Genomic DNA, 12,637 nt, shown 5'->3' with positions numbered 1-12,637 from the left:
TACGCTACTTTTTTTAGAAAAAGAGGATGACCTCCGGCCTCTGCATCTGGACGGTCATGCAGTCAATTATTCACACAAGACCTTACAAAAGTCATACAACAATAAGATTAAAGTCACCGTCTAGGCAACATCTATCGTTACTCCTATCCAATTGAAGAGGCGCTGAAAATCTGGGCCTAATGCCAATCAGACCTCGCAGCCAAACCTAACATCTAAGACATGAGGTCCCAACCAAGACGCCTGCCGTGTACGGGGGTACCCATCAGTCCGGCACACTCCTTAACCAAGACACCTGCCGGGTATGAGGCCGTTGCTGCCACCTACCACCAATCCATCTTTAGTGCTGTATTGGTGGATAGCTGGCTGGCGTGCAGTCGTTGATCTACCTTTGAACGGCGATCAGAGGAAGATCTTTATCAAGACCTTCACCGAAAATACGTTGGCGCTGGAAATCGAGGGCGGCACCACCACGACCGGTGGGGCGTCAAGTGGAAGATCTACGACAGGGAAGGCACTTCCGCCGGCGGACCAGCGCCGCATCTCCGACTCGAGGCAGCTAATGAATGACAATCGTGACCGTGGAGTCACCTCCCCCGACGGCGACGAAGCCGATGATGCGACCGCTACTGCGCTCCTTCGTCTGATCGTTTGCTCCTATTTCAAGAAAAAGTTTGTTTGGTGACCGAGCAACACGAGAACACGGGCGACGAAGCACGCGGTAGGTTCTGATCTCGAAGCAATCAAAGATTGTGCAAAAAAAAATTATGACGCTGCCCGTAAGAAAAACCGGTGATTTATAGTACTTGTTTCTTATTTCAAAATATGGCATCGTTCGTGGCTTATACATTTCTTGGAACAAAGGTAGCTAAGCTATAGGGGAGGCGTTGCCATGGCCGCTCCAGGCCGGCGGCGGCAACCGGGACAGTTTCTTAAGGCACTCTTCCTTGCACTCGTCCATCGACACGTAGCAATAATAACCAAGGAGGCAGCAGTAGCAGTGCGGCCTGTCGCCACTGCAGGCAGTGGAGCCTCGTTCGTGGACGCACAGCCCGTTGGGCAAACTAATCTTCTCGTCGCCGCCGTCGATGATCCGGCCTGCGTATGCAATGGGCAACGGATAGCAATTGAGTAGCCGAAATTCAGTGCCATGATGAACAAACGAAACAAGAATGACGGCAATGGCAAATATAGGGAGGAATCAGCAGGTCGTGTTACCTCGCGCCTCGGCAGCGAGGAGGCATATGATGAGGAGAAGCGTGGCCGTGTGCTTGTCCATGGTGCGCTCGATGAATGATGTCGGTGAGGTGATCGACACAGCAGTAGGCAGCAGCTAGGCGGACGCTTGTTGTGAGATGTTTTTGATGCATCGGGGGCATGATCTTGTGCGCGTATATAACGATGGAAATGAAGCCTCCGGCATACATTCGGGTATTAATTGATTGCTATGTATGATCGCTTGCCAGATTTTTTGGGGTTGTATAAGGGCCGCAAATATTTTGTCTGCGATAATGCTGATTTACCTGCCATGGACAGCGCGGTTCGTCGCAACTGCAATAATCCAGACTGTTTTGGCTCCACGGAGGCATGATCTTCTTCAATATAAGGATGGAAATTAAGTGTTATGATCGATGGAAATCAGGCGCGCTTTTACACTGTATCAACGCTATCATTCCAAGATAATCGATGGAAACTTAGTTGCTCCGAATCGGCACTACAGGGTGCAAATGTTTTGTCCGCAATAATCGTGATTACCTTCCCTTTTATGTTGCCAGAAAACGATTTTAGTCGCCAACTAAATCAGCACCTATTGAGTTACCAACAAAAATATGATTTGCCAATAAAACGTGTGGTTTTGTAAAAAAAATAAAGTGTGTGGTGGTTGAGATGGTTTTTTGAAGAAAAATCAAAAAACCAGTAGTGAAAAAACCAGATGTGGTTGGGGCAAAATCAAAACTGAGGGTAGAACGTAGGGGTGGACGAACACGGAGTGGGAGAGATATCACTAGTAGAAAACAGAATTTTGGTCCAGGTCTGAAAAGGGCATTAATTCCGATTCACCTATGAATCGGGACTAATGGGTGAATCAGTCCCGGTTCGTGAGGCCAGGGCGCCGGCCGGCCCTCGGGGACCATTGGTCCCGGTTCGTCTGACCCCTTTGGTCCCAATTTCAGACACGAACCGGAACCAATATGCCTTGCTCCTGGCCCACCATCTTTAGTCCCATTTGATGGCTAGAACCGGGACTAGATAGGGTCCTTTAGTCCCGGTTCTAGCCGGGACCAAATAGGGTCCTTTAGTCCCGGTTCTAGCCACAAACCGGGACTAAAGAGAGGCCTATATATACCCCAGTCTACGAGCAGAGCAGTGCACCGCTCTGTTTTTTGGCCGGCCGTGGGAGAGCTTTGTGGTCCTCTAGCTCATCTCCTATGCACATGAGGTGTTCGATGAAATGCCCGAGCCACAGTTAAGCTTTCTCCTCTCGAAGCTCCTTGTCCAAACTTCATTTTCCTCAAGATTGTCTAGGTTTGGCGGTCCATCCTGTCACGTCCCCGTCCTCACCGCCGTCGATCACCCGCGCCGATCTCATCGCCGGCACCACCGTGGTGAGGTGGGGCCGCACATCGCCTACCTAGGAGGACTAGCGTCGCCTCACCGGTCGAACAAAGCAGCCTAAACACCCTCGACCACCCACACAAAGTCGCCTAACACGAGAGGTGGGGTGCACATTGCCTACCTAGGAGGACTAGCGTCGCCTCACCGGTCGAACCAAGCCGCCTAAACCCCCTCAACCGACCACAGAAAGTCGACTAACACGAGAGGTGGGGCGCACATCGCCTACCTCGGCGGCCTAGCGTCGCCTCACCGGTCGAACCAAGTCGCCTAAAAACCCTCGACCACCCACACAAAGTCACCTAACACGGGAGGTGGGTCGCACATCGCCTACCTAGGAGGACTTGCGTCGCCTCACCGGTCGAACCAAGTCGCCTAAACACCCTCGACCACCCACATAAAGTCGCCTAACACGAGAGGTGGGGCGCACATCGCCTACCTCGGTGGCCTAGCGTCACCTCACCGGTCAAACCAAGTCGCCTAAAATCCCTCGACCACCCACACAAATTCGCCTAACACGGGAGGTGGGGCCGCACATCGCCTACCTAGGTGGCTAGCGTCGCCTCACTGGTTGAACCAAGTCGCCTAAAAACCCTCGGCCACCCACGCAAAGTCGTCTAACACGGGAGGTGGTGAAGGAAATATGCCCTAGAGGCAATAATAAAGTTATTATTTATTTCCTTATATCATGATAAATGTTTATTATTCATGCTAGAATTGTATTAACCGGAAACATAATACATGTGTGAATACATAGACAAACAGAGTGTCACTAGTATGCCTCTACTTGACTAGCTCGTTAATCAAAGATGGTTATGTTTCCTAACCATGAACAAGGAGTTGTTATTTGATTAACGAGATCACATCATTAGGTGAATGATCTGATTGACATGACCCATTCCATTAGCTTAGCACCCGATCGTTTAGTATGTTGCTATTGCTTTCTTCATGACTTATACATGTTCCTATGACTATGGGATTATGCAACTCCCGTTTGCCGGAGGAACACTTTGTGTGCTACCAAACGTCACAACGTAAATGGGTGATTATAAAGGTGCTCTACAGGTGTCTTCAAAGGTACATGTTGGGTTGGCGTATTTCGAGATTAGGATTTGTCACTCCGATTGTCGAAGAGGTATCTCTGGGCCCTCTCGGTAATGCACATCACATAAGCCTTGCAAGCATTGCAACTAATGAGTTAGTTGCGAGATGATGTATTACGAAACGAGTAAAGAGACTTGCCGGTAACGAGATTGAACTAGGTATTGAGATACCGACGATCGAATCTCGGGTAAGTAACATACCGATGACAAAGGGAACAACGTATGTTGTTTTGCGGTCTGACCGATAAAGATCTTCATAGAATATGTAGGAGCCAATATGAGCATCCAGGTTCCGCTATTGGTTATTGACCGGAGACGTGTCTCGGTCATGTCTACATTGTTCTCGAACCCGTAGGGTCCGCACGCTTAAGGTTTCGATGACAGTTATATTATGAGTTTATGAGTTTTGATGTACCGAAGTTAGTTCGGAGTCCCGGATGTGATCACGGACATGACGAGGAGTCTCGAAATGGTCGAGACATAAAGATTGATATATTGGACGGTTATATTCGGACACCGGAAGTGTTCCGGGTGATTTCGGAGAAAACCGGAGAGCCGGAGGGTTACCGGAACCCCCCCGGGAGAAGTAATGGGCCATATGGGCCTTAGTGGAGAGAGAGAGGGGCAGCCAGAGGTGGGCTGCGCGCCTCCTCCCCCCTGGTCCGAATTGGACTAGGAGAGGGGGGCGGCGCCCCCCCCCTTTCCCTCTCCCCCCCCACTTCTTTCCCCCTCCTACTAGGAGGAGGACTCCTCCTGGCGCGCCTATAGGGGCCGGCCGGCCTCCTCCCCTTGCTCCTTTATATACGGGGGCAGGGGGGCACCCCTAGACACACAAGTTGATCCGCGTGATCATATTCTTAGCCGTTTGCGGTGCCCCCCTCCACCATAGTCCTCGATAATATTATAGCGGTGCTTAGGCGAAGCCCTGCGACGGTAGTGCATCAAGATCGTCACCACGCCGTCGTGCTGACGGAACTCTTCCCCGACACTTTGCTGGATGGGAGTCCGGGGATCGTCATCGAGCTGAACGTGTGCTAGAACTCGGAGGTGCCGTAGTTTCGGTGCTTCATCGGTCGGGCCGTGGAGACGTACGACTACATCAACCAAACGCTTCCGTTGTCGATCTACAAGGGTACGTAGATTACACTCTCCCCTCTCGTTGCTATGCATCACCACAATCTTGCGTGTGCATAGGAATTTTTTTGAAATTACTACGTTCCCCAACGGTGGCATCCGAGCCTAGGTTTTATAAGTTGATGTTATATGCACGAGTAGAACACAAGTGAGTTGTGGGCGATATAAGTCATACTGCTTACCAGCATGTCATACTTTGGTTCAGCGGTATTGTTGGACGAAGCGGCCCGGACCAACATTACGCGTACGCTTACGCGAGACCGGTTCTCCCGACGTGCTTTGCACATAGGTGGCTTGCGGGTGACAGTTTCTCCAACTTTAGTTGAACCGAGTGTGGCTACGCCTGGTCCTTGCGAAGGTTAAAACAGCACCAACTTGACAAACTATCGTTGTGGTTTTGATGTGTAGGTAAGATTGGTTCTTGCTTAAGCCCGTAGCAGCCACGTAAAACTTGCAACAACAAAGTAGAGGACGTCTAACTTGTTTTTGCAGGGCATGTTGTGATGTGATATGGTCAAGACATGATGCTAAATTTTATTGTATGAGATGATCATGTTTTGTAACCGAGTTATCGGCAACTGGCAGGAGCCATATGGTTGTCGCTTTATTGTATGCAATGCAATCGCGCTGTAATGCTTTACTTTATCACTAAGCGGTAGCGATAGTCGTGGAAGCATAAGATTGGCGAGACGACAACGATGCTACGATGGAGATCAAGGTGTCGCGCCGGTGACGGTGGTGATCACGACGGTGCTTCGGAGATGGAGATCACAAGCACAAGATGATGATGGCCATATCATATCACTTATACTGATTGCATGTGATGTTTATCTTTTATGCATCTTATCTTGCTTTGATTGACGGTAGCATTATAAGATGATCTCTCACTAATTATCAAGAAGTGTTCTCCCTGAGTATGCACCGTTGCGAAAGTTCTTCGTGCTGAGACACCACATGATGATCGGGTGTGATAGACTCTACGTTCAAATACAACGGGTGCAAAACAGTTGCACACGCGGAATACTCAGGTTATACTTGACGAGCCAAGCATATACAGATATGGCCTCGGAACACGGAGACCGAAAGGTCGAGCGTGAATCATATAGTAGATATGATCAACATAATGATGTTCACCAATGAAACTACTCCATCTCACGTGATGATCGGACATGGTTTAGTTGATTTGGATCACGTAATCACTTAGAGGATTAGAGGGATGTCTATCTAAGTGGGAGTTATTTAAGTAAATTAATTGAACCTAAATTTATCATGAAACTTAGTACCTGATAATATCTTGCTTGTTTATGCTTGATTGTAGATAGATGGCTCGTGCTGTTGTTCCGTTGAATTTTAATGCGTTCCTTGAGAAAGCAAAGTTGAAAGATGATGGTAGCAATTACACGGACTGGGTCCGTAACTTGAGGATTATCCTCATTGCTGCACAGAAGAATTACGTCCTGGAAGCACCGCTGGGTGCCAGGCCTGCTGCTGGAGCAACACCAGATGTTATGAACGTCTGGCAGAGCAAAGCTGATGACTACTCGATAGTTTAGTGTGCCATGCTTTACGGCTTAGAATCGGGACTTCAACGACGTTTTGAACGTCATGGAGCATATGAGATGTTTCAGGAGTTGAAGTTAATATTTCAAGCAAATGCCCGGATTGAGAGATATGAAGTCTCCAATAAGTTCTATAGCTGCAAGATGGAGGAGAACAGTTCTGTCAGTGAGCATATACTCAAAATGTCTGGGTATAATAATCACTTGATTCAATTGGGAGTTAATCTTCCAGATGATTACGTCATTGACAGAATTCTCCAATCACTGCCACCAAGCTACAAGAGCTTCGTGATGAACTATAATATGCAAGGGATGAATAAGACTATTCCCGAGCTCTTCGCAATGCTAAAAGCTGCGGAGGTAGAAATCAAGAAGGAGCATCAAGTGTTGATGGTCAACAAGACCACTAGTTTCAAGAAAAAGGGCAAAGGGAAGAAGAAGGGGAACTTCAAAAAGAACGGCAAGCAAGTTGCTACTCAAGAGAAGAAACCCAAAACTGGACCTAAGCCTGAAACTGAGTGCTTCTACTGCAAGCAGACTGGTCACTGGAAGCGGAACTGCCCCAAGTATTTGGCAGATAAGAAGGATGGCAAGGTGAACAAAGGTATATGTGATATACATGTTATTGATGTGTACCTTACTAATGCTCGCAGTAGCACCTGGGTATTTGATACTGGTTCTGTTGCTAATATTTGCAACTCGAAACAGGGACTACGGATTAAGCGAAGATTGGCTAAGGACGAGATGACGATGCGCGTGGGAAACAGTTCCAAAGTCGATGTGATCGCAGTCGGCACGCTACCTCTACGTCTACCTTCGGGATTAATATTAGACCTAAATAATTGTTATTTGGTGCCAGTGTTAAGCATGAACATTATATCTGGATCTTGTTTGATGCGAGACGGTTATTCATTTAAATCTGAGAATAATGGTTGTTCTATTTATATGAGTAATATCTTTTATGGTCATGCACCCTTAAAGAGTGGTCTATTTTTATTGAATCTCGATAGTAGTGACACACATATTCATAGTGTTGAAGCCAAAAGATGCAGAGTTGATAATGATAGTGCAACTTATTTGTGGCACTGCCGTTTAGGTCATATCGGTGTAAAGCGCATGAAGAAACTCCATACTGATGGACTTTTGGAACCACTTGATTATGAATCACTTGGTACTTGCGAACCGTGCCTCATGGGCAAGATGACTAAAACACCGTTCTCCGGTACTATGGAGAGAGCAACAGATTTATTGCAAATCATACATACAAATGTATGTGGTCCAATGAATATTGAGGCTCATGGCGGATATCGTTATTTTCTCACCTTCATAGATGACTTAAGCAGATATGGGTATATCTACTTAATGAAACATAAGTCTGAAACATTTGAAAAGTTCAAAGAATTTCAGAGTGAAGTTGAAAATCATCGTAACAAGAAAATAAAGTTTCTATGATCTGATCATGGAGGAGAATATTTGAGTTACGAGTTTGGTGTATATTTGAAAAATTGTGGAATAGTTTCGCAACTCACGCCACCCGGAACACCACAGCGTAATGGTGTGTCCGAACGTCGTAATCGTACTTTACTAGATATGGTGCGATCTATGATGTCTCTTACTGATTTACCGCTATCGTTTTGGGGACACGCTCTAGAGACGGCCGCATTCACGTTAAATAGGGCACCATCAAAATCCGTTGAGACGACGCCTTATGAACTATGGTTTGGCAAGAAACCAAAGTTGTCATTTCTGAAAGTTTGGGGTTGCGATGCTTATGTGAAAAAGTTTCAACCTGATAAGCTCGAACCCAAATCGGAGAAATGTGTCTTCATAGGATATCCAAAGGAGACTATTGGATACACCTTCTATCACAGATCCGAAGGCAAGACTTTTGTTGCTAAGTTCGGAAACTTTCTGAAGAAGGAGTTTCTCTCGAAAGAAGTGAGTGGGAGGAAAGTAGAACTTGACGAGGTAACTGTACCTGCTCCCTTATTGGAAAGTAGTGCATCACAGAAAACTGTTTCAGTGACACCTACACCAGTTAGTGAGGAAGGTAATGATGATGATCATGAAACTTCAGAACAAGATACTACTGAACCACGTAGATCAACCAGAGTGAGATCCGCGCCAGAGTGGTACGGTAATCCTGTTCTGGAAGTCATGCTACTAGATCATGATGAACCTACGAACTATGAAGAAGCGATGGTGAGCCCAGATTCCGCAAAATGACTTGAAGCCATGAAATCTGAGATGGGATCCATGTATGAGAACAAAGTATGGACTTTGGTTGACTTGCCCGATGATCGGCAAGCAATTGAGAATAAATGGATCTTCAAGAAGAAGACTGACGCTGACGGTAATATTACTGTCTACAAAGCTCGACTTGTCGCAAAAGGTTTTCGGCAAGTTCAAGGGATTGACTACGATGAGACCTTCTCACCCGTAGCGATGCTTAAGTCTGTCCGAATCATGTTAGCAATTGCCGCATTTTATGATTATGAAATTTGGCAGATGGATGTCAAAACTGCATTCCTGACTGGATTTCTGGAAGAAGAGTTGTATATGATGCAACCATAAGGTTTTGTCGATCCAAATTGAGCTAACAAAGTGTGCAAGCTCCAGTGATCCATTTATGGACTGGTGCAAGCCTCTCGGAGTTGGAATAAACGCTTTGATAGTGTGATCAAAGCATTTGGTTTTATACAGACTTTTGGAGAAGCCTGTATTTACAAGAAAGTGAGTGGGAGCTCTGTAGCATTTCTGATATTATATGTGGATGATATATTACTAATTGGAAATGATATAGAATTTCTGGATAGCATAAAGGGATACTTGAATAAGAGTTTTTCAATGAAAGACCTCGGTGAAGCTGCTTACATATTAGGCATTAAGATCTATAGAGATAGATCAAGATGCTTAATTGGACTTTCACAAACCACATACCTTGACAAAATTTTGAAGAAATTCAAAATGGATCAAGCAAAGAAAGGGTTCTTGCCGGTGTTACAAGGTGTGAAGTTGAGTAAGACTCAATACCCGACCACTGCAGAAGATAGAGAGAAAATGAAAGATGTTCCCTATGCTTCAGCCATAGGCTCTATCATGTATGCAATGCTGTGTACCAGACCTGATGTGTGCCTTGCTATAAGTCTAGCAGGGAGGTACCAAAGTAATCCAGGAGTGGATCACTGGACAGCGGTCAAGAACATCCTGAAATACCTGAAAAGGACTAAGGATATGTTTCTCATATATGGAGGTGACAAAGAGCTCATCGTAAAAGGTTACGTTGATGCAAGCTTTGACACTGATCTGGACGATTCTAAATCGCAAACCGGATACGTGTTTACATCAAACGGTGGAGCTGTCAGTTGGTGCAATTCTAAACAAAGCGTTGTAGCGGGATCTACATGTGAAGCGGAGTACATAGCTGCTTCGGAAGCAGCAAATGAAGGAGTCTGGATGAAGGAGTTCATATCCGATCTAGGTGTCATACCTAGTGCATCGGGTCCAATGAAAATCTTTTGTGACAATACTGGTGCAATTGCCTTGGCAAAGGAATCCAGATTTCACAAGAGAACCAAGCACATTAAGAGACGCTTCAATTCCATCCGGGATCTAGTCCAGGTGGGAGACATAGAGATTTGCAAGATACATACGGATCTGAATGTTGCAGACCCGTTGACTAAGCCTCTTCCACGAGCAAAACATGATCAGCACCAAGGCTCCATGGGTGTTAGTTTCATTACAGTGTAATCTAGATTATTGACTCTAGTGCAAGTGGGAGACTGAAGGAAATATGCCCTAGAGGCAATAATAAAGTTATTATTTATTTCCTTATATCATGATAAATGTTTATTATTCATGCTAGAATTGTATTAACCAGAAACATAATACATGTGTGAATACATAGACAAACAGAGTGTCACTAGTATGCCTCTACTTGACTAGCTCGTTAATCAAAGATGGTTATGTTTCCTAACCATGAACAAGGAGTTGTTATTTGATTAACGAGATCACATCATTAGGTGAATGATCTGATTGACATGACCCATTCCATTAGCTTAGCACCCGATCGTTTAGTATGTTGCTATTGCTTTCTTCATGACTTATACATGTTCCTATGACTATGAGATTATGCAACTCCCGTTTGCCGGAGGAACACTTTGTGTGCTACCAAACGTCACAACGTAAATGGGTGATTATAAAGGTGCTCTACAGGTGTCTCCAAAGGTACATGTTGGGTTGGCGTATTTCGAGATTAGGATTTGTCACTCCGATTGTCGGAGAGGTATCTCTGGGCCCTCTCGGTAATGCACATCACATAAGCCTTCCAAGCATTGCAACTAATGAGTTAGTTGCGAGATGATGTATTACGAAATGAGTAAAGAGACTTGCCGGTAACGAGATTGAACTAGGTATTGAGATACCGACGATCGAATCTCGGGTAAGTAACATACCGATGACAAAGGGAACAACGTATGTTGTTTTGCGGTCTGACCAATAAAGATCTTCGTAGAATATGTAGGAGCCAATATGAGCATCCAGGTTCCGCTATTGGTTATTGACCGGAGACGTGTCTCGGTCATGTCTACATTGTTCTCGAACCCGTAGGGTCCGCACGCTTAAGGTTTCGATGATAGTTATATTATGAGTTTATGAGTTTTGATGTACAGAAGTTAGTTCGGACTCCCGGATGTGATCACGGACATGACGAGGAGTCTCCAAATGGTCGAGACATAAAGATTGATATATTGGACGGCTATATTCGGACACCGGAAGTGTTCCGGGTGATTTCGGAGAAAACCGGAGAGCCGGAGGGTTACTGGAACCCCCCCGGGAGAAGTAATGGGCCATATGGGCCTTAGTGGAGAGAGAGACGGGCAGCCAGAGGTGGGCTGCGCGCCTCCTCCCCCTGGTCTGAATTGGACTAGGAGAGGGGGGTGGCGCCCCCCCTTTCCCTCTCCCTCCCCACTTCTTTCCCCCTCCTAGTAGGAGTCCTACTCCTACTAGGAGGAGGACTCCTCCTGGCGCGCCTATAGGGGCCGGCCGGCCTCCTCCCCTTGCTCCTTTATATACGGGGGCAGGGGGCACCCCTAGACACACAAGTTGATCCGCGTGATCATATTCTTAGCCGTTTGCGGTGCCCCCCTCCACCATAGTCCTCGATAATATTATAGCGGTGCTTAGGCGAAGCCCTGCGACGGTAGTGCATCAAGATCGTGACCACGCCGTTGTGCCGACGGAACTCTTCCCCGACACTTTGCTGGATCGGAGTCCGGGGATCGTCATCGAGCTGAACGTGTGCTAGAACTCGGAGGTGCCGTAGTTTCGGTGCTTGATCGGTCGGGCCGTGGAGACGTACGACTACATCAACCAAACGCTTCCGTTTTCGATCTACAAGGGTACGTAGATCACACTCTCCCCTCTCGTTGCTATGCATCACCACGATCTTGCGTGTGCGTAGGAATTTTTTTGAAATTACTACGTTCCCCAACAGGTGGGGCCGCACATCGCCTACCTAGGAGGACTAGCGTCGCCTCACCGGTGGAACCAAGCCGCCTAAACACCCTCGACCACCCACACAAAGTTGCCTAACACGAGAGGTGAGGCGCACATCGCCTACCTCGGTGGCCTTGCGTCGCCTCATCGGTCGAACCAAGTCGCCTAAAAACCCTCGACCACCCACACAAAGTCGCCTAACACGGGAGGTGGGACACACATCGCCTACCTGGGCGGCCTAGTGTCGCCTCACCAGTCAAACCAAGTCGCCTAAAAACCCTTGACCACCCACCCAAAGTCGCCTAACACGGGAGGTGGGGCCGCACATCGCCTACCTAGGTGGCTCGCGTCGCCTCACCGGTCGAACCAAGTCGCCTAAAAACCCTCGGCCACCCACACAAAGTCGTCTAACAAGGGAGGTGGGGCCGCACATCGCCTACCTAGGAGGACTAGCGTTGCTTCACCGGTCGAACCAGGCCGCCTAAACACCCTCGACCACCCACACAAAGTCGCCTAACACGAGAGGTGGGGCGCATATCGCCTACCTCGGCGGCCTAACATCGCCTCACCGGTCAAACCAAGTCGCTAAGAACCCTCGACCACCCACACAAAGTCGCCTAACACGGGAGGTGGGTCGCTCATCGCCTACCAAGGAGGACTAGCGTCTCCTGCAACCTCTTGAGCACTGCGTTGGTTTTCCCTTGAAGAGGAAAGGGTGATGCAACAAAGTAGCGT

At 47.3% G+C, this 12,637-nt stretch overlaps 1 protein-coding gene across 1 annotated transcript; it reads right to left on the bottom strand.

The window, feature by feature from the left end:
* Positions 1-865: 865 nt before the first annotated feature.
* Positions 866-1,276, bottom strand: LOC147963322 (uncharacterized). Its single transcript, XM_087526808.1, has 2 exons — positions 1,216-1,276; positions 866-1,095 (listed from the first exon to the last, which is right to left on the bottom strand). The coding sequence occupies exons 1-2, from the start codon at positions 1,274-1,276 to the stop codon at positions 866-868; spliced, it is 291 nt and encodes a 96-aa protein (XP_087382934.1).
* Between the last annotated feature and the right edge of the window lie 11,361 nt (positions 1,277-12,637).

This window comes from Triticum urartu, chromosome 6A (assembly GCF_056163025.1).
Source record: "Triticum urartu cultivar PI428250 chromosome 6A, HENAU_Tu73, whole genome shotgun sequence".
NCBI lineage: Eukaryota > Viridiplantae > Streptophyta > Magnoliopsida > Poales > Poaceae > Triticum > Triticum urartu.
This window is presented reverse-complemented; position numbering and strand designations above follow the sequence as displayed.